Consider the following 22,788-nt stretch of genomic DNA (forward strand, 5'->3'; position numbering starts at 1 on the left):
CAGCGAAAGAGGAGGCAGAAAGGGCTCTGCAGATGGGAGCTCAGATTGCCGAGTGTCACCAGTGGTATGTAATTATTTGTTTTGTAAAGAAGAGGGTTATTTGTCAAACTTGAGCAACCGCACAAGTTCTTCAGTGTATGCATTTAAAATCGTCCTCTTTCCACAAATAGTAATTTAGCTGGTAAGAGAGCTTGTGCCTGTTGGTTACAGTTAATCAAAATCCCACTTCCCCGTCTATTAAGTTCACACTGATCCACTACAATTGCCCTAAAGGACTGAAAAAATTATAATGTTTCCGTTGCCTCAGAAATGTGATTGTCTTGCTTGAGTTTTCCTCTAGAAAGATACTGTTCTTTCCAAGAAATGTAAATGATATTATACATACGTCCTGGAAAAAATTGTACCTGCAACAAAAGTACTATGATGCGAGAAGGATCAGTAAAAAGATGTAGTTTCTTGGGGGCGGGGAGGCTTTCTTCAATCCTCTTTTTGTTGTTGTTGTTCAGTCGCAAAGTCGAGTCCGACTCTTCGCGACCCCAACCTCTAGAATGCCAATAATTTGCAATTCAGGTGCAATACAACTGTGGTTTTAAAATATTACTGAGATTGACATACTACAAAAGGCTGCTGCTGGTATCAGCTGGAGCTAATAGACCACTGATACCTATGAAGTAGCAAAGAAGGAGGGAGGTCATCAGAAACTTAGTTGCCAACAACGATGGGAGGAGGATTTATTGGCTTGCTGGGATGGAACAGACTGGGAGAAAGTGTGGTCCTCGCCAGCTAATAACTCGAATGTCTTTAACATTCGGCTTCAATTTTTTAAATTGTTCTCGAGGTGGTACATGACACCGTGTAAATTACAGAAGATAAACATGAACAGTGATCCACGCTGTTGGAAAGGTTGCGGGGAGGTTGGTACCTTTATTCACTGCTGGTGGGCATGTCCACGGATGAGTAATTTTTGGGAGGACGTTCGGAAGGAGATCGCTGACATAACTTCGATAGATCTTAGTCTTAAGCCTGAAGTGTTTCTGCTGAACTACTGGGATAATGATATGGATGCTAGGAACAGGGAAATTATCTCAATGCTTCTGGCTACAGCGCGTTTGACATTAGCGTCATGTTGGAGGTCTCCTCATCCTCCAACGATAGCAGCCTGGCATGAAAAAATATGGGATCAATTTGTGATGGCTAAGATAGCAGATAAAGTACATAGAGCTCAAATTTTACGGTCCTCTAACCTCAAATTTGAATCAACCTGGTTCCCGATATTTTCATTTCTTACTTCACGGGGCATATTGCCAATAAATACCTGTTACCAAAAATGGGTTCTGATGTAACATACTAAGAGTCAAAATTTAAAGGATGCTTTCGTTATTTGTTATTATTATCTCTGGGCTTTAAGTTCAAAAATACCTGTACTGTAACTCTTTTGTAGGAATGTCGAGTGTTTATTATTGGATTCTTTGCATGTTCTTGTTTACTTTGTTATGAAAAATGAATAAAGAGAAATAAAAAAAAATGTCAGAGTCCACAGAAACCTCATAATGGATGGGATGCTGATAATATTTCACTATTTATGTGTGATCCCTTGTTTACTGACTTGTCAGTTTGCTGATCCACAACTGTAATATGGTGGAATATTACACCTCATGAATTCCACCTGTCTGTTGTAGCTATAGCTTGAGGGAGGATTCCTAAGTAAGGAAGCATATATGAGTTAGAGTTCTTAATTTTAAGGTGTCTACAGATTTTAAGTCCTTCAGCTTAATCATGATTAGTGGAACAATTGTTTCAAGATCCTATGCTTTTTTGTAGTCCCTCCACATTTCCTATTGAAACATTCAAATATCTTCAGATTTCATATCGTGTTGTGATAGGACATACTTTTGATACTTACAGTATTATTGTAAAAGCTTTGCACCAAGATCAATTGAGTTGGTTACCCAAGTCTGGTGGGTGTGTGGATTACATTTAGCAATATTGGTAGTTAAAGACCCAAGTTAGGACGTGTAGTGGTGAAAATTGTGTGCTTTAAGTGAAGTCCCTTGTATTTATTTTTTGCCCCTATTTAGCACACTTCAAATTTACTTCATAAGAACATAAGAGAAGCCAATGTTGGATCAGGCCAATGGCCCATCTAGTCCAACACTCTGTCACACAGTGGCCAAAAATATCAGGTGCCATCAGGCGGTCCAGCAGTGGGGCCAGGACACTAGGAGCCCTCCCACTGTTGCCCCCCCCCCCAAGCACCAAGAATACAGTGCATCACCTGCCCCAGCCTGTGAGTTCCTATCTATACCTTGTGGCTAATAGCCACTGATGGACCTCTCCTCCATATGTTTATTCAGTTCCCTCTTGAAGCTGTCCATGCTTGTAGCCGCCACCACCTCCTGTGGCAGTGAATTCCATGTGTTAATCACCCCTTCCAGCTGAGTCTGAAGGGGTATTGGATGGTGTTGAACATGTTAGAGCCAGTAGTGAGCTGAATGTGAATTACTAAACTGAGTCTGAATCCAGACAAAACAACAGTGTGATGCACAGGGCAACATTCTTCTGCCTAAAATGTTTTTTGTTTTTGTTTTTTAATTTTGAAATGTTTATTAAGATCAAGTAAAGTCAGTGAGTCAGTTTTTAGCATTCCTTTAAAGGTGCATGCTCCCATGCTGTGCCATGGTGAGCAGCCCACCGAAAACAAGCCTTGAGAAACCCAGAGGAGGGGAAATGCCCATGGCTGATTGGGCAGGGAGGAAGGGAGGGGGGGGTCGGTGCTGGGCTAGGAGGCAAAAGGGGGGTCGGGATGTGCTAGTGGTGGCAGCTGCCACGAATGGAGGGTGGTGGCTGGAGGCGATGTTGGCTGCCTGGCAAGGAGGCAGCGGCTGCATGCTGAAGGGAGCTGGGTTGCAAGGCAGCTTCTGGTTGCTGTGAGGAGGTTTGGCGGGAATTTAGGAGGGGATCTTCCAGCCACCTCTTGCCTTGTGGGCAGCTGCTGTGGAGGAGTAAACCCTGTTGGTGGCATCTGAGGAGAAAATGGTCAGCTTGGGGCTCTGGCCACACAAGGTTGTTGTGAGGGAAGAGGGAAGCAGCCATGGCAGCCCCCTTCTCCTTTTCTCCCCTGCCGCCTTCCTACTTCTCCCTGGCCCTGAATGGCTTTGAGTTCCCCCTCCTGGTCTCTGCTCCTTTGTGTGGCCTTCCTCAGGAGTTGATGGAGTTTCCTAGTTGTCTGTAGTTTGGGTAGGAAGTCAGTTGCTGGCTGCCGTGCTTTCCCCTCCACGAGTCACTCGGCGCTGCCCCTCAGCCCCAGCAACTGGGAAGGCATCTGCCACTCCTGGAAGGAAGGCGCTCAAGCCATAGGAGGCATGTTACCTTTAAAAACAAAACACAGATGTTACCCCAAGCCTCCTTAAAACTCTGAAAGCCCCTATGGTATAGCAGAATATTTTGTATTTTCCTGTGAACTATCTAGGGAACTGGCTGAGAGACAGTCCAGAAATATTTTAAATTAAAATACGTATTTTCTGCCGAATGAGATGGGTAGCTGACAGAGCTATATACAGTGTTTCCGACACTATTTCTTAATGTCCAAAATTAGTTTTAATTAGGAAGGAAACATGCACACATGCAAGACTCTCTGTGCTGTACAGGAATTGTCTAATCTGCTGAGGTATCATTACATAAATTCCCAAAGACCCAGTGAAAGAAAAACAGTTGAGTTTCCTTTCCTTTCCACTTCAGTGTGTTTGTGGCCTCTGCATTCCTGAACATCTTGACCTGTGAATCAAATGGAGGAGTTGCATGTTTCCCTTGGCTTTGTCACTGGCTGTTGAAAGAAACATTGGAAGCACAACAAGAGCATGAAGGGGTTTCTGAGATCTCTCAGGAGAGGAAACTTTGCAGGTGCCAAATTACCCATCCTTTATATAGTTAGAGTAGCTCTGAAAACATTTACTGGCATCTTACGAAGTCAAAGTTTGTTATTTGTCTTCTGAGACTTCTGAGACTGAACATACAGATTAAAGTAGCAAGTATGAAGACGGCCTCCAGATCAAAATGGAATTCTGGCACATGGAGATACCTTGCTTTAAAAGGGTGGGGAGAGAGAAACTCTTACTGCTTAGGAAAATAGCAGTACTATGAAACTTCCAGAGGTGAATAATACCCAAGTTCTGCTCCTGCATTCTTGTGAACTCAGTGTGTATTCTAAAATGTTTATAAAATATGCTTGACTTTTTTTAACGTAGTCATTATTAAATATCATTGTGCAGCATCTCATAGATTGCTAAAGCTTTTAAATGGTAAGTTTATATACATACAGAGTATTCTGAAAACCCTCATAAACACAAAACACCGTTGTGTGGTGGGCTGCAGTGAGAAGGTGGAATCTTGCAAAATTATTCCCCTCCTTCCACCAGTGGAGGAGGAGCAAGTTCTCTAACAAGGGAAGATGGAGGAGGTGATCTTGTCTGATTTTTCTCATGCCCTGACTGAAACTCTAGAGTACTATAAATATAAACTATTCACTGGGCAGTTCTTCTTTGGTTTTTTCTTGAACACTAAGATTAGCCTACATTCAGTGCTCTGTTCTAACATAAAGCATTGTAACCTGGAGGAAGTACTCCTTGGCTCCTGCAGCAAGTAAAATGGAGTTCAAATTGGCTGAGACCATGACCTTGGTTATTGAGAAGCAGTTTCTCCTTTTCTGTCCCTTGCGTATGAAAGAATAGAAATTGGTGTGAGCCGAAGACCTTTGAACAGTTGCAAGTGGAGAAATTGCAGGAGCAAAGATCATAAAATATGAAGGCAGAGATAAGTTGGTACATGGAAAGCCAGGTGGCACAGGGAGTGAGCAAAAATCTAACTCAGCGTTTTAAGGAGGGATGTCACATAGAATGATGAGAAAGTAGAATGACTTGGCAGCAGCATTCCGAATATGAGTGTGTGCTAAGGTATGAAAACAGAAACCCAGGTAGGAAAAAAAGTTTCTGTAACCAAGATGACACAAGCATGAAGGGGGGGGTGTTTGCTGAGGAGACAGAAAGGAAGGGCGATATTTTTAGTGTGGTAAAGGGATAAGTGGCCTGGTAGCTGACTGAGTATGGGAAGCTAAAGTATGAAAAGAATCAAAGATCAAGCAAAGGATGCTGAAATGTTCAATGGATATTGAGAATGTAGATGGAAAGGAAGGCTGGTGCTTGGTTGGGGATAAGAAGTTCATTCTTGGACATACTGACTTTGAACAGCCAAGTAGAAACTATATGGATAATTGGAGATGTGTATCGGATGGGCAGAGGAAGTGTGGGGTTGAGAGGTAGAGTTGGGTATCATTAGCATATACGTGGTGCTAGAAACCCTGGAATTTGATGTGTCACCCAAGGAAAATGTATGAAGAGTCACTAGAAGAGGACTAAGGACCTATTCTGGGGTATCCCAACAGAGAGAAGAAATGTAAAACTTCCTCTTCTGAATAAGCCATTAGGTAGGAAGAGAACCAGCTGAGGGTAGTTATGGAACTAGGGTTGCCATTTTCGCCCCGCAGCAGGGAGCTCCCGGACGCCGTCTGTTATGTGTGCACGCGTGCGTAGCGCGCGCCGCATGCACATCACCCGGAGGTGACATGATGACGCCGGGCACACTGGGGGCGGGGCCACAGCCATCTGAGGGGGAAACATAGAGTTTTCCCCTCAGATGGCTGTGGCACCGCCCCCAGCGTGCCCTGCGTCAGCACGTCACCTCCGGGCGACGTGCATGCCGGGGTGGGGTTTCCCCCGGGGGGACTTGGCAGCCCTATATGGAATGTTAGAGAGAGAAGGCAGGAGAGCAATCCCATTGTATCGAAGGCAAGAGGGATCAAAGAAGATAAAGACAGAGTTGAGACCACTGGGGTTGGCAATGAGGGAACTATTTGTTATTCTCATAAGCATAATTTCAGTAGAGAGTAAAAAGTGGAAGCCAGATTGAAGGGAGTCAGAAAAGGAATTGGAGGAAGCTAGATTAAAGGGGTTTAGAAAAGAAGTTGGAGGGAAAAGTTGAAAAAGGTGGAGTTATCATGCTTTAGGAATGTGGAAGCAAATAGTGAAGGGAAGGCAGTAGATGGGTCGAAAGATTGTCTTTTCTGCTCCTCTGCCTTTTTTCCAGCGGTATTCAAGTATGCCACTATAGTTCCCAAGAGAATGGACATCAAAAATTGGAAGGAAAGCGGGTCAAATTTCAGTTTTTCTTTGAAAGGAGGCAACATTTTAAGCAGAGAATAAGTGAGCTGGCCTTAGAGGGGCATCAAATATGGGGAAGAGCCACAGAGAGCAAGTTTGGTGTAGTGGTTAAGAGCTCTAATCTGGAGAGTGGGATTTGATTCCCCACTCCTCTACATGAAGCCAGCTGGGTGACCTTGGGTCAATCACAGTTCTTGCAGAGCTGTTCTCTCAAAAGCAGTTCTCTCAGAGCTCTCTGAGCCTCACCTACCTCACAGGGTGTTTGTTGTGGGGAGAGGAAGGCAAGCTGATTGTAAGCTGCTCTGAGACTCCGAGTGAAGGGCAGGTATAAATCCAACTCTTCTTCTTCACAGAGGATTGTTAAAGCTTGTGTTGCTTATAAATACATAGTAGTGTTGTTTAACCAATAAATGGCAGAGACAACACAAGGATACATTTACAAGAAGCAAAATACTGCAGTATGGTGATGCAGAGTTATTCCAAAGTTGATAAACTGTGGGATGTGTGGGTTGAAGGCTGGTTGAGCCAGCAAAATTTGGAAAGAGGACTACTATTTCAGCATTTTTGTAACTTTGTAACACTGGAAATACTAAACACTTCAACATACGTATCATCATCCATATAGCATATACATATGGTGTAGCAGCCCTCTTAGCCCAGACTAGCCTGATCTCATCAGAATTTGGAAGCTAAAGCAGGGTTGGTGCTTGGATGGGAGACCACCAAGGGAGACCAGGGCTGCTATGCAGAGGAAAGTGATGGCAAACCACCTCTGCTTATCTCTTGCCTTGAAAAACCCATGAGGTAGAACTTCATGGGGTCACTATGAGTTGGTTGCGGCTGGATGGCACACTTTATCTTTATGTACATATAGACCAGAGGTCGATTCGGGGGGGATCGCGGGGGATCATAGTTCCTCCGGGTGAGGGGCAGGGGCGGGGCACATGACGAAGCCCCGCCCTCTGCTTCTGGCCGCCCCGCTTCCGGCCCTCATTCAGCCAGGAGGAGGAAGGAGAAGAGGGAGGGTAAGTTGCTTCCTCCCTGCCTCTCCCCACCCCTGCCTGCCTGGGGCCAGAGAGGGCCTTGGCAGGGCTTTTGGGGGTGGAGCCTGAGTGGTGGGTTTAGATTCAGAGGAATTAGCTGTGTTAGTCTGTTGCTGCAAAATAGTCCAAGAGTTCAAATAGCACCTTTAAGACTAACCTTTAAGACTAAGACTAACTGAGTGGTGGGTGTGGCCTTACGACACACTTCCGGTGATGTCAGGGGGTGTGGCCTTATGACACACTTCCGGTGATGTCAGGGGGTATGGCATATGCTAATGAGTTATGCTAATGAGTTCCCCTAGCTCTTTTTCTACGAAACGACCCCTGATATAGACATTTGAAGAATAAATCTGTCCTTGAAAGTGAGTTGTATATGATTATATAGGAATTGTTTAATTCTGTAGATAGTCTCATAATTTTACACTACTAATTTTAATTGAATTGAATAACACTTTGTTACAAAAATTGTAATTCATAAACAGAAGCAGCTGCTGAAATTTCTTGAATTGGATACTTCTACTGTTCATTTTGTTATTTGCCATTGTGGGGAAAATACTGAAAACATTTTGTAGGGGAAATACAACCATATCCAGTTAAACAGCTGTATCTTTCTGGCTTTTGACTTCCATTAGTAAGCAGTCACAGCAAATCTCCAGGGTTTAATTTATCTTCATGAATGTATAAAGGAGGAATAGCTAGATTCAGTCTGTAGTTTTTGATTAACTGAAACGCTCCAAAATTTTCTTTTGGGTATAGATAAGATTTTTCAGGATAGTTGTGCTTGTGTCCAACTGGTTTCCTCTGTGTCTGCCTTTAGAAAGAGGGTCACGTACAAGTCAAATTGCTTCCTTCACTGATTGACCTTGAAGACAGAAATATGTAGCCTGCTTTTTGACAAATGTGGGAACTGATGTAGTCAAAAGGAAAAATATAATCTCTTGCTTCATGAACTAAAATTATTAATATTTTGCCCAGTGTACATGTGTGTATATTAATGCAAAAAGAATTAAGTGAACAGTTACAGCTCTAAAAAGAAATTAAAAGTAAACTTAAAATTTGACTTGTGGTAGGGTGTTTTTTTAAAATAAAAACATGTAAAAGCTTGTTACTGCAGTGGTTTCTAAACTATGACAAGAACAGTTGAGAAAACATTGTCAAATTTGCCCACCCATGTGGTGCTCTGCTTCAGTTACCTCATGTAGATGGACTTTAATCGTTTTTAGAATTACTTTTAGACATCCTTATAAGCCGTATTAAATATGTAAACCTGGGGGATGGTCCCAACTCAAAAAACAGAGGACTTCCTCACACTGAAAACACCAGCAACTATTACATGAGAACCAAACTGAGCCATGGGAAAATGCTATCTCATAGTAAAAACCAGGGGTCTTGTTGTAGAAAAAGAGCTGCCGGAGCTCATTAGCATAACTCATTAGCATAACTTATTTGCATATGCCACGCCCCCTGACATCACCGGAAGTGACAGAAGGCCACACCCCCTGACATCACCGGAAGTGTGTCAGAAGGCCCGGCTACTTACCCTCCTGCTTCATCCTCATTCCCAAACGGAATGAGGATCGAAGCAGAGGGCGGGGTAAAGAAGGGGGCGGGGCTTCACCACGTGACCGCCCCGCCCCCTAGAGGTTCTCTTCCGGAGCTCCGTACCTGAGAGCTCCCCCCCGACTAGAGCCCTGGTAAAAACTCATTCATTTATCCATTACATTGCTGGCCTCCTGTCTAACGGAGTCTTAACTGGTCATCTTAAGTTTACAAGGTTCATTAAATCCCAGTTTTTTCAGGAGTCACTCCATTTTTGACAGGGATGATTGAATTTTCCAGTGCCTAGTAGATGTCTAACAGTCACTAATAAATATAAAGTAAATGCTGGCAATCTTTCATTTCTGCATATTTTACATTGTTCAAGAGGCATATCAGTGGATCAAAATGCAACTAAATATTTAAGAGCCAAATTATAGGCAATAATGGGCTCGACTGATGTATTTTATTTTTTTTTCTTTAAAGCAGCTACAAGGGGCTCTGAATGTGGTCAGGAAAGTGATGTTCTCCTTCTGCAGTTGTTCTTCATGAAAAAAATAAAAGATCAGAGTTAGTCATTGTTGCCCCTACCAGCTTTGATTTAAGAAGCTGAATCACTGCCCTCGGTTGAGGGGGAAATTAGCTAAATGGTAGGCCTCAGCGAGAGGTGGGGTAATAACGGGGATTGTCCTACCTATGTCTACGGGGATCTTTCTCTTTATGAGAACTCTTAATCAGTCCAAGGGTAAAGGATATGTAGATAATGTAACACACAAGAAGCACACATGGAACATACACATGATATACAAGATCTATGGAAATAGGGTTGCCAAATGTACTCACCTGTGCCGGCGGGGGACTTTGTGTTGCCTCCTGGTGCTCTATGTTTTCCCCTCAAATGGCTGTGCCCCGCCCCAGCATGATGACGTCACAGGGAAGGGACGTACATGCGGGGGTGGGGTTTTCCCCGGGCCCCGATTCCGCGGGGGCGGAAATTGGGGCTCCAAAGCGGGGGGAATTCCGCCCCCCGGGGGGATTTGGCAGCCCTATATGGAAATAAAGAGAGGAGTGGGATAATAGCAGGGGATGAGGCAATAGCTACCTTTCCTGGAAATGTCCCTGAAGAAGGAGATACGGCAAAACAACCAGAACTTCACTGAGAGGAAGTACCCAGTATCCTGGGGGGTGCATGTTAATGGGCACCCGAGATAACACGAACAACATACTGGAGTTGTGCTGAGCTAGTTATACCCAAAAATGTGTGCCAAGGGCTTGCTAATGTGAGGGATCCCTCAGAACAAAGAATTGATGAGATTACTTAGGGCTATGATGGGATTAATCAGGACTAGAACAATGTAGTTTGGAAACTTCGTATAGAATTCCAAGGTATGGACAAAAGAGGCCGGAGGTTCCTACCACATGTAAAGTAGATTTTGGGTTGGGTTCCTGATTAGTTCTCTGGTGGTCGGAGGACTAATGGATTGGTAATTTTTAACTAATCAAAACGGCAAGAATTCTGCTTGATGAACCACCTAGTCTTGGGTTGTGGGAAAAGAGTAGAAGTCAGGGCTTGTCGTTATCAAAATGCAGGAAGGAAAGATCAGATTAATGGCATTAGTGATTGAGATTGAAGGAAGTGACTCTGGGGCAAGGCAAGTCCATTGTCCAGAGTATGTAGATGTTGGCCGGGGAGGGGGGGTAGTTGCAGCTCTCAGGGCAAGATCACGTGCTTTTTCCAGGGTCACGTCCTAGGCATGATTATTCTGGTCCTGGCTTGCATCTTTGTGTCCACTTATGTCAAGTTGTCTGGTATATGGACTCCTGGGGTACCCCTGTGGGGTCTATTGCTGGTTGAAACGACCCCTCCTGATAGACAGGGGGTTGGCATACTTAAATGATAGATCTAGTACTTTGCATATTTGGCCCTAATACTATTAATGGTATTTCAGTTACCCCTTTCCAGGAGCTACTGGTTCTTTCTGCTTGGGAACTGGGTAGAAATCATCTTTCTCTAATAGCAAACCAACATTTACCTTTGTGCCTAACATATACATCTTTGAAAGTTTTGTAACAGTTCTCCCTTAAATTCAGACCTTTAAAAACATTTCTGGATGATGAGAGCTGCAGTTCTTCAGGGATTGCACATTGTAAGTCTTTTTCCCACTTTGCAGTATAAGCTCTGAAGCTTCTAAATTGCCAGTAAAAGATTAAGCTTAATAGAAAATACTTTCTTTTATAGATATGGGTCTAGATAATTGCCACCTGAGTAGGGTAAATTATTTGTATTGATTGTCCCACTTAGTGAATAGTCCATTAGAAATGGTTTTTCAGGGGTGAGAGTAAATATTTTTTAAAATAAGCCCTTAAGTGAAGTTGTCTAGAACAAAATATCAGATGAAGCGAAACTTCTATACTAATTCAGTCTTGAAAATAAACAATTTTGGGGTCAATTATCTGCACCCTTTGTTCTCACTGCAACTCTGTGTGTGGCCTCTCTCGCTTCTCTTTCCTTGGGCAGTAGGCAGTCTTGCATACCTCAACACAGGGAGCCAGGTGAGTGATTAGTTGCAAGAATGGCCTAAATGGATAATGATGTTATAAACATTGGCTAGCTTCTGGAACATCTGGTACACTATGTCCCAGTTGTGTATGCTACACTTCCTAGGAAGCTCAACTCATCTATTAACTGTAGACATTATGCAATTGATTCCCATTTGGATGTAGATTTCCCCTCCCTTTTGTTTCCTTGGTTATTCTGAGATTGTTTTCAGTGCTGCTTTAATTTGAACTTCTCATAGGGTTATTTTGTTAACAGCCAAACCATTGTGTCCAGCCATCTGGCTTTCATGCACCCGTCTTCCCCTTGTATATTCCAATCATTTCTTGACTTCCTGTTTCATGGCAAAAATAGTTGCCATTGCAGCTGAGCTGGCAAACTGTAAGCTGCACTTGACCAGCAAACCAGAACTGTAAACTCTGAACAAACCATGGTTTCCAGTTCTGGTTTAGAGAGCACATACAAACTGTATTTGGCTGGTTCTGATATAGGGCAAACGACATTTTGCCATGCAAGGGAGGAAGGGAGGAAGGAAAGCACGAGTCAGAGGCTCATGTGAATCAAGCCATTCTAACCAGCACATAAGGTGTGTTCTGTTGCCATGATCTCTTGTAGGGTTCTAGGTTTGGAAATGATACCCATAATCTCTTAAAAGGAAGAGTAAGAGATAATACTGTTAAAAATGTTAACCTTGTCACCAACTATGGTAGTCATCATAGGGTAGATTCAGACAACTGGAAATCCCCAGTAGTACCCTTTGAAGCAATTGTCTGTCCACATGATTAGCCCCACTATTATCACCTCTGTTTTCTTCAGACTGGAGAGTAGAGATGATAAAGTTGGCTTTGACTGCCTAATCAGCAGGTGTGGGAAATCTCAGTGGTTAGCCTTGACATGCCCCCTGTGGCCTTTCTGAGCACCAGTTCCCAATGTGGCACCTGCTCTGTGTTCCAGGAAAGCGGGCGAGGGCATTACCCTGAGGGGCTTGTGGTTGATAGGTGGTTCCCACCCTGAAACAGCCACTGCCAGAGGGCCTGGAGGCTAGGTAAACTATGAGCTTCCCTGAGCAGGCCTTGTGCCAAAGACAGAAGGACCTCTTCTCTCCAGCAGCCCTTCCCTTTCTCCACTACCTCTGTGCTCTAATTCTAGCACCTGAGTGGCTGCTGGGAGGAGAGTAGGTTGACAACAGAGAAGAGAGAACAAAACCTTGGCACCTCCACCAGGAAAAGAGCAAGCTGGCCACAGTGGGGTGTTGGAGGCTTTACTTCCCTTACTCCATGGCCACTTTGCTCTCCCGTCTGTACCTTAGCAGTCTCACTCCCTCTTGTCTGAAACAACGTGCCTCATGTGGGAGAGAGTGAGAAGGCAGAGAGGGATGTAAAAGGGCATACAGAATTTCTCCAGAGAGAGGTTTCACAAGGCTGTTGGCTGGCTCACACTGTGCTTCTGCCGTGGGAAGCCTGCACTTCCTTTATTTCCCTCTCCTGTCTTCTTGCTCTGTCCTCCGGAAGTTGGCAGAGCAGGCTCCTGTAGCTGTTGGCCAAACACAAGTAAACAGGCTCTGCAGAGAAAGACAGGCATTTTGCCCTTCCTTAACCATCAGAGCCTGGTGAGTGTTTAGCTGGCTAGTAGTGCTGTTGAGATTTGGATTTCTTCTACTCACTCCCTGCAATTTGTAAGGTGGATTTATTTAGTTTTTGAGTCCTATGAGTTTTCCGTCTTAAGAGTAAGTGCCATGAAGCAAAGTGGGAATCACTTTTGAGTAAATATGCATAGGATGACACTGTTAGCATTTTCATGATCTGTGGATTTGGGAACCTTTGAATTTGGTGGTTTGAGGCCCCAGCACCAAGGGGAGGGGTGAGGCGGGGCCAAAGGCAAAGAGGCCCTCCATATCCGACCACATGTTAATCCCATTTACATTTCAGTTGAAATAATACACCCACACTCAAAGTTTCAGAGAAATGTGGAATAAAATTGGCCACAACTTTATTGGTTACAGCTGTAGTCTGCTTTGGCACAGCATGGGATACCGGTTCCAATTCATTGACTGACCCGCCTGCCAGTGGATGATCCACTGGTAACCTTGGGGTGACAGGTCTCTGGATCCCACAAGGGCAGACGCCCCAAGGTGGTCTCCCCTGCCACCTGAGCGTGAGGGTAATCCCCGGGCATGCCCCCAGACTGGGCATACCACTTGACGGTCACATCAAGATCCCTTATGAGGATCCCCAACTCAGGAAAAGGGGCACGCAGGCCGGCTTTCCTTATAATGGAACCGGCCTCATGCTGATACTGCCAAGTTGTGACAAGGAAAATTAATGGAACAAGCCCACATGCAAACCCCTTTAAATGATGCCATACTAAAGGGCCAGGAGGGTGGGCCAAGTTGCTCAACGCTGAAAAGATGGCGAGAAGGGCAGTGCTGTGCCTTCAGTAACAAGCAGTGCACCCCCAACCACCCCAAGACCCTCTGATAGGGCCAGCATCGGGTCATGCGGGCACAAGCTTCCTGCGCTTGCTGCTGGCCCGCCCCCTCTGCCTGGCAAGGATTGCCTCTCTGCCCCTCCCTCCTTCCTCCCTGCGGGGTGGCAAGCAGGGCCCCGGGTGATTCAGGGCCCCGGCTTCTCGAGCCACCTGACTCTGTCCTGGGTGACGAAAAGGGAAGAAGGTAGGAGAAGATAGGATCATTTCATTGTTAATGTGGGCTCAAGATAAAGCTAACAGTTTTATTTTTACAACACAACTTCTCCATCATGATGATGTCAAAGTTGTGGAGATACAGGTGTTCCATGTATGAGGCTGGATCAACATATGCAGCTGAATGAGATGATGGAATGGGGCATACTGCTATTGAATGCTAACCCATAAAATGAAACTTCTTAAAAGCAGAAAACTTAGCTTAGAGAGAGATTCTAACCACCACATCTCCAGCAGTGCTGGAGTTCAACTTGAAGGGAGCTATTAACATAAACAAGCATTTTTTAAAAATATTCAGCCTAATAGAGTTCTGGAGAACTTGAAAGCTTACACATTGTTTTGTGTCATAAGTCCAACATGCAAGCCCTTCCCCTCGCTTCAGATACATGAGAGCTGGCTAAGGTTCAACTCGGGTAGGGAGAGACAAAAAAAACGTTATAGCTATAATTATATATTTAAGATTAATAGTTGTATTATTGTGTGTATGCGTGTTGGTGTGGAGAGGTACAACGGGCATATAGTAGTCATATGCTTTTCTGGTTGAGAGTAATTGTGAACATGGGTCTCACCAAGCTGCGGAGAGTACCACTGCAATAAACTGTCCTCAGTCTGTTTCTGGAAACTATAAGTAAGCCGTATAGTTGTGCTTTGGGATATCTCTTTCAGTCTGGGTGTGCTGGGGGGATTTTTATTTTATTTATTTTTATATATGTATGTAATCTCAGCTGGCCAAGTTCATGAGAATATGTTCAGTTTTGAGATACATGGCCTTATTCCAGGTTGTAAGCCATTATCATCTACAGCTTTGAGTTGTGGGATAGCAACAGGGGAGAATCAAAACAAATGGAACTTGGGAAAAAATCTCCAGTTTATTTTCCAAATAGAAGAGGTCTACTAAACCGGTGAGAGAGCTGTGCCATATCAGTTTCCTCAAACCAGATTAAGCTGGCTCGTTTTCTTGTCTCTGAATTTCTGCACTGCTTCTAGAGAGAGTGCAAGTTTCAACACCGCTTGATACTTCCTGACTGCCCCCTCTATATAGTGAAAGTTAACAGCCATGGTGTGCATGTTGAGTTTTGAATTTACTGCATTTAGTAAGGCTTATTCTCAAGTGTGTCTAGGATTGCAGACTTCATGTTTTTGGAAATACTACCTGACTCCCCAAAGTTACTACTAAGTACAAACTTCCATTAAGCTGGTTAAATGTTTCTTGTACCACCAGCACTAGCAACTGAAAGTGCTGACTCCTGAGTATGGTAGGATTCACACAGTTATGGTAAATAGTGTTACTTGGAATCATTTCCTGATATCTGGCTTCAAGGCAAGCATAGATGTATTTGCTGTATTCGAAGGTCACAGAATTCACATGGTGTTCATATGTTTGTCTTACTGAAACTACTTTGTAAAACTGCTTTTTTAAATGTCGTGCTAATTTTTACTGGTGTTCTACTAGTGATGACATCAGTAATATATTTATAGAGTTCTTGGATGTGATGAATTAGAATCTGATATGAACCTTAGTACTTTCAAGCTCTTTGCTCTGACCTGTATCCATCAGCACCCCTTCTTCCCCCCCCCATCATTATTACTCATGTATGCTGTAACTGCAGATGACAGAAAACAGACATTCAGCGGAAACTCTGGTGTCTCCTTCACAGTACAACCTCAGGAACCCAGCATTCATTCTTCCTCACCAACAAATGACCAAAATTATTCAAGAAGTGGTGTTGCTTTCTTGCATTAAGTGCAGTTTCTGTGTAAAATAGCTATGCTCCATTACAGGGCACATTAGTGAGTGAGTGCTGGCTATGCAGCTTCAGGCAGTTTTGAAAGATGTGGATTTTTAGGCCCCTTTCAAGCAATATTCAAACCCGGGTTTGAGAAAGAAACAGCCTTGGTTGCCCTGACATATCCTCTTTGCTGGGGGAATGCACTCCTTTTTTACCTCTGTTTCCCCCCCTTCCTCCGGACCTTCATATCTCTAGTCTGAGTACACATAGTTAAAACTGGGCTAATTTTCTAGATAATAAACCTATGTGAGAAAGAATTTTTATATTTTCTGACTGAGAGATTTGCACTATCCATTCTTTCCGTGACTGGCAGAAATGATAAAGTGCGTAGTAATAAAGCTGAACCTGTCCACAAGAACTAAATGCTGGACTGTGTCAGATTTCTACATACATCTTTATATTGATTTATTATATTAGCCAAGCTAGTCAGTTTATAGGAAAATCTTTGAAAATCTTTTTTTCTTAATGTAGTTGTGGTAATATAAAGGTCAGTTTGGAACCTGCTTTGTTAGCATTGTGTCATTTTTGTTCCATTTTCTACTATGCTACAACATATATATGACTATCCACAAAACTGATATGAAGCATCTGTTAACTCTGGATAAAATATTAAGTTTAACATTCTTAGACTTCTGTAAGAAAATGAGAGGAGCACATGAATATCCATATTGGGGAATAACCTCAAAATTGAACTAACATCTAACTCTGTAATTTCCAGGTATGCTCTTCTGTGCGGTCAGTACTCTGAACATGAAAGTATACAAAAACGCATTCAAGCTGGGCATGTGTTCAAGGTATGTAGGATTGCTTATCATATAACTAGCTTTGAACTGGCCCAAATAACGTGGATTGAAAAAACCCTACAAAATGGAGCCAGGTATGCATGGGGGATTTCTCTACAAACCTGAAGGCAGCTCCGGGTTTGCAGAAAAATCTGAAATCTACAAATATTTCATTGGGGGATTGAAACCCTCCAAAATAATAGAAATAACATCTGTAGCATTGAAAAAATAATGGACACTGAGCCCTGCATGACTATGTGACCATACTGGGGGTTGCTTTTGCAACCCCAACAATATTGCCCACCCTCCAAGCCTGGGTAAAGTGAAGTCATGGGGGAGGAGCAGGGATGGACTGGGAAGCCAAAACAGTAGAAAAAGGTCCTCCTGCCCCACATTTCCCCTGATGGAGGAGAACTCACTGGGGCCAGGCCAAATGGTGACCACACCAGTGACTCTGTACCCACATGACGTGGCTGCACCTGGTGACTCACTGCTCATGCAGCTTGGCTACACTTTTCCCAGGGAGAGGCTGCCAGGGGGAGAGAAAACTGTAGAGTAGGGAGTAGATAAAGGTAGGTTGGTTTATTGATGGGTGGGAAGGACAGAAGGAAGCAGGAAAAGGGGCAAGATATGGGGGTTGCCAAGGGAGAGAAAGAGGATATGAGGGGAAATACATGGGGCAATGATGTGACCCTTTCCCTGTAAGTCTTTGTGGGTCTCATGTTTGAACTTGAGTATTTTAAAATGTTGCTATTGCAAAGGAGAAAGAAAGGACACTCTGTAGATTTTGCTGAAAATTTACAAGCATTGTAAAAAGGTAAAGGTTTCCCTTGCTCGAAAGCCAGTTGAATCCGACTCTAGGGTTGCGGTGCTCATCTCCGTTTCAAAGCCGAAGAGCCAGCGCTGTCCGAAGACATTTCCGTGGTCATTTGGCCGGGATGACTAAACACCAAGGCACACAGAACGCTGTTACCATCCCACTGAAGTGGTACCTATTTATCTACTTGCAATTTCTTGCTTTCAAACTGCTAGGTTGGCAGGAGCTGGAACTAGAGACGGGAGCTCACTCCGTCATGCGGCACACTCAGGTCTCAAACTGCTGAACTACCGACCTTCCACAGCCTGCAGTTCTGCGTCTTAACCACTTGAGCCACCGCAGCTCCTTGTACAAGCATTGTTGGAAGTGTAGGAAGGAAGTGTAAGGCTGAGATAACACAATATGTTTTTTAAAAGTCAGGTTGGAATCCAGTTTGGGACCACAGCATTGGGGGAGGAGGGGCCTTCTTTGTGCAATTTTCTGGAGCCAAGCTGGCTTTAGAAAGGCCCTGTTTGGTCAGCTGCAGGGCTCCATGTGTAGTATTCAAGGCATATGGAATCCAACAGTGGGGCAAACAGGGTCATTTCAGTTTGGGAATATGGTGCAGGGAGGAAAGCTTGAATCCCTTCCTCTCTCTTGTGTCAAGGTTCTGAGCTGAATTGGACCGCAGTATGTTTGGGAATTTTGGTTCCCCAATATTGGGTTGAGGGAACCCCAACCAGACTTGTGCCTGATGTAATGTTTAATTTGGACTTTAGCTGTTGTCTTCCACTTCTCTGTGAACTTGTTCACACACAGAGTTGTGTGGGCGCTGGTTGCCCACCACGTGAATTAGCACCCTGGCTATTGTTTATTTGTGTAACCAAGCAACTACGTGGGCTGGGCCCATTTCACGGGACTTCTTCAACTGACCCACACAGTTGATGCCTTCCATGCGGTTACTGGTTTACATTCACTGTCCAGTGATATGGGATCACACAGTGAAAAGCAGCTCAGTGAACGTATGCATGTGATGCAACTTGTGAGCATAAAAGGAAAATTTCTTCCTTACACCTTATAAGATCTTTTAAAATACAACTTGACATTAGCAGAGTAATGAAAAGGGGGCAATACCCTGTAGGGTAGATTATGGTATTGGCAGGGATTGTATTATCAGCCTTCAGTTAAGTTTTTATTTAGGTAAGTAAGAATCTTACCAATGAGACTCAGCATTATACCAGTGAATGGTATAATGCCTCAAAACGGCACCCTTCTGCTTTACAAATTTTATGTGCTTAATGAGTTTAGCCTCTTTGCTGTATATCTCTTTAGAAACATGTAGACCAAGCAATTGCACTGAAACCAGATGACCCCAAATCTTTCTATCTCCTGGGCCGATGGTGCTACCAGGTAAATGATTTGCTTTTTTTATATCTGCTGTCCACAAGACATCATACAAATTTTGTTGTCTAGATGGGAAATAATGTGCCGGTTCAATGCCTTAAAGTTCAGTGCATTATTAATTATCTGGATTCCTTAATGCAAAATTTAGCTATTGAGAAAGCGTTTATTGCATTGGTTCAGAGATTCTCTGTATTCTGTCATGCGTTTGCCTATGTACAAATGGATGCAATTAATGTTTGCAATGCCACTAAATCCTCTTGTGCCATATTCGTCAAGATTTAAAAGACTAAATCTATCACTCTTCTTCCTCCTATTCTTCTGTTGTGCCAACTGATTAAGTAAATTCACCATTCATATGTGACAAGTTGGACTTATGAGTTAAGAACATAATACATTAGGGCCCCGGTCACACGGGCAGGAAACTGCGGGGGAGAAGCGTGGCTGTTTGCCCTGGGGCAAACTACTGCGCAGTTACTCGATCAGACCTCCCGTGGATGTCCTGTGGAGGTACCGTGGAGGTTCCATGGCAAGGGAGAGGTGCTGATCACAGGACAAGCTGGCGCGCAACGAAGAAGCGCGCGCCGCGGCAAACTGTTTTGTTTTTGTGTGTACACGACGAATGCGCTTGCTCCGTTGGGTGCGTGTGCGCATCCACAGAGATGTGGACAAAAATACCCCATCTTATTTGCAAGGGGACATGGGCGGGCGCCGGATGCCACCAGAAACGCGATCAGACGCCCGCCCTTGCCCCGCAGTTTCCGGAAACTAGTACCTCCGAGGTACTAGTTTTTTGCCACGCAGTTTCGGCTGGAAGCCTCGGTTGTGCCATGGGAGTGCTACGCTTCCCAGATGTGCTGGTGAGATCGCGCCCGGAAACTCCGCCTGTTTTCCATCTCACTTGTGTGGCTTCTGTTCCGTGTGACCGCAGCCTGAGATCTTTAAACCATGCAATGGAACACTATATAGAAGTACGGTACACTGTTGCCTGTGATGTTTTCCCCACATTTGGCAATGGAGACTGACAGCATTTAGTGGTCCAAAAACATCTGTACCATCCCAGAATTTAAAGCCCTGCAAATTACTTTAAGCAGTATTTAGTAAGTGACAAAACAAGGCTTCCTCAGTAATGTGTGATGATCAGTTTTAAAGAAGCTAATTTTAGGTGGTCAGTGCACATGCTTTACTATGTGTTGTCAGGAAAAACCTGAACTAACAAGCGAAATAGCCATCTGTACTAATGGGCTTGTCCCCCAGATTTCTTCTAAGATAAATTTTGTTCTATATGCCAAATACTTCAAGATGAGATTCTGATATAGGTGGTGATTGCAGAGATTTATAGCATCTGCTGCTGTCTGTCTTGAATGCTGCCTTGATGTGTGGTGTTTGCAGGGTGCAAATGTTCTCTAAGATATTGCCTGTGTTATGATTAGAGAAAGATTGTTTGCTTCAATTACCCAAAATGTGTGCATCTTTTGTTTTGTAAATATATGGTATATTAAGAACCATAATTTACAAATTAAGCATTCTTTTTTGCACTACACTAGCTAGAATTGTAAAGCCTATAACTTGTTATTTAAATATAACTTTTTTTGCATCAGTAGATATTTTTAAATTATTTGCTGTCCCTCTACTATGTGTGCCCAAGTGCACCCATGTGCATGCTGGATTTGTAGCGTGCTGTTTATAAAATATACAGCTGAAAGGAGTTCTTCCAAGCTGTGAGAGAGCGCCAAGATCCTAGGTAGATCTGAGCTCCTGATTTAATGGTTTGGTCATTATGCAGGGCAAGGGAAATGGGCGCAGAGGGATCATGAAAGAAAAGAGCCAGTTGCAGGCTAACTCATGCTTTCCCTTTTGCCATGTTACTACTGTAATAAAAACAGTTGTTCTCTGTTCTTTAGAACACATGGATGTGATTTAAGGATATTTTGGAGCACCCCAGGGCTCCTGCTTGTGATGACTTAGTATAATCCCTTGCATGTGTTTTTCCTCTGCTTTTCATTCACAAACTGTTGCAGGTATTAGGAGAGGCTTGCCATGTGTGTTATATTTCTTAACTGGGTAAACATTCAAAGCCAATGCTATCGTTCTCAGTTTTGAGCATCTATAAAATACAAACGTTTTGGTATGCACTTTTGCTTTTCTTTGATGGAAAGAAACTGTTCTAATAAAATGAAGCCTTTCTCATGCCTGAAGATTAGATTGTAAAAAGGAAGAATAGAATCCAGAGATAAACCGTCAAAAACTGTAATAAATTAAATAAAACACATTTATAACCTAACATTGTCACCTTTTACACTCATAAACATACGTAAATATAACATCCAAACGTGGATGGAAAGGTTGTAAGGGATTAGGCAGCTTTGGCTCCATATATTAGACAGGATGTTATGGTTCCAACACTAAACCAGATTTGAAGAAGTTTTTGAAACAAGGCTTACCTGGGACATGAGTCTCATTGATGATATTTGTACTGAGGTCCAGCTCCTAATCAAGTTGTTTTGGAAGCCTTTTTCAACATTATATAATGGACACAGTCTTTAATTATTTGCTTTTGTAACTTATAGTTTACGCTTATTGTACAAATCGCTTAGTGCCTGTGAGCACAAGAAAAATAGCATTTGCGAAAATTATTATGTGCCTGCGAGCACCTTGTTGCTTTAAATTTCATTGAGCGCCTGCGTGCACTAATTTGTGTGTCTTAGCTGTTAATGCCGGTGTTTGGATGTTATATATACATATGTTTATAAGTGTAAAAGGTGACAATGTTAGGCTATAAATATAAGTGTTTCTTAAATTTATTATAGTTTGTGACAGTTTATCTTGGCGTTCTATCCTGCCTTTTTGCTTTATATATGCTGGGAGTCTTTCTCCTCTTGTTTGAAGATTAGGTTGTGGCATTCACCCTGATGCTTCATGTATACACAGGTACCTGAGTTAAATATGCATACAGATGGAATACTGTGTTGGAAGTAAACAAGCCAAACTGTTTAAGACCACCTCTTTACATGAAAGCTAAGGCTGCTTTGTAACTTGAAGGATGACAGCCTTGTTTTATTACAGCCAATGATGGTAGCTCCTAAGGCTTATTTAGAAAGCTAGTTCCAACCACTCAAGCCTTATGTTTTCAAATACTGATATTTAAGTTAACAGTTATTTGGGATCAAAAGTTACTCTTCATGCGCTGGGCATTCATAAAAGGAGCATTATACCATCTAATACCCTCTCTTTTCTGAGGAGAAAAAAATCCTGCAGAACAGACTTCCACGTGGAACTCCTGCTTCACACATTACCTTAAGTTCATGGTGCCTGCTTCTCTACGACCTAAGGAGAAGTGCTGGGCAATTAAATGGGGGTCATCAGGTACAGGTTGCTGAATTTTAGTAGTTTTTATATCACTGTTCTTATGCAGGTCTCTCACTTGGGATGGTTAGAAAGAAAAACTGTTTCTGCTTTGTATGAAGAGCCTCCTTCAGCTACTGTCCAAGATGCACTGCAGAATTTCTTAAAGGTATTGCCACCTTTTGCTGTTTCCACCCCAGTGACAACTGTGCTCTTTTAACAAGGGCCTACTTTTGGTTCCAACCTGCAAGCTTTTCAAAAGCTCATTTTGAAAATGTGAGACATCTGTGGTGGTTTTGTGTTCCTGAACAGGCTCAGAGCAAACCTTTGGGAGCCAGTTTAGTGTAGTGGTTAAGTGCGCGGACTCTAATCTGGGAAAACCGAGTTTGATTCCCCACTCCTCCACTTGCAGCTGCTGGATGACCTTGGGCAAGCCATAGTTCTGTGAGAGCTGTCCCTGAAAGGGCAGTGTGACGACCCCTTTACTAGGGAGGTCTGGTTTTACTTTAAAGTGTCCCTTTTAGTTTATTTTTCTTTGGGTATCCGGCTGCCACCAGGAATTTTTAGGCTTTCCAACCTCTTGCTATAATATATATTTCTATCACTGGGTAGGTGTACCATGGGTC

The 22,788-nt window shown here is 43.4% G+C and overlaps 1 protein-coding gene across 1 annotated transcript in view; it reads left to right on the top strand.

Moving 5' to 3' along the window:
- Positions 1 to 22,788, top strand: part of RMDN3 (regulator of microtubule dynamics 3) — a 59,050-nt gene that overhangs the window by 23,485 nt on the left and 12,777 nt on the right. The window contains exons 7-10 of the mRNA XM_015415324.1: positions 4 to 64; positions 16,557 to 16,632; positions 18,749 to 18,826; positions 22,233 to 22,331. Coding sequence (XP_015270810.1) covers positions 4 to 64; positions 16,557 to 16,632; positions 18,749 to 18,826; positions 22,233 to 22,331 — 314 coding nt within the window. The remainder of the gene's footprint in view (positions 1 to 3; positions 65 to 16,556; positions 16,633 to 18,748; positions 18,827 to 22,232; positions 22,332 to 22,788) is intronic.

This window comes from Gekko japonicus, unplaced genomic scaffold (assembly GCF_001447785.1).
Source record: "Gekko japonicus isolate JY-2015 unplaced genomic scaffold, Gekko_japonicus_V1.1 scaffold631, whole genome shotgun sequence".
Classification (NCBI taxonomy): Eukaryota; Metazoa; Chordata; class Lepidosauria; order Squamata; family Gekkonidae; genus Gekko; species Gekko japonicus.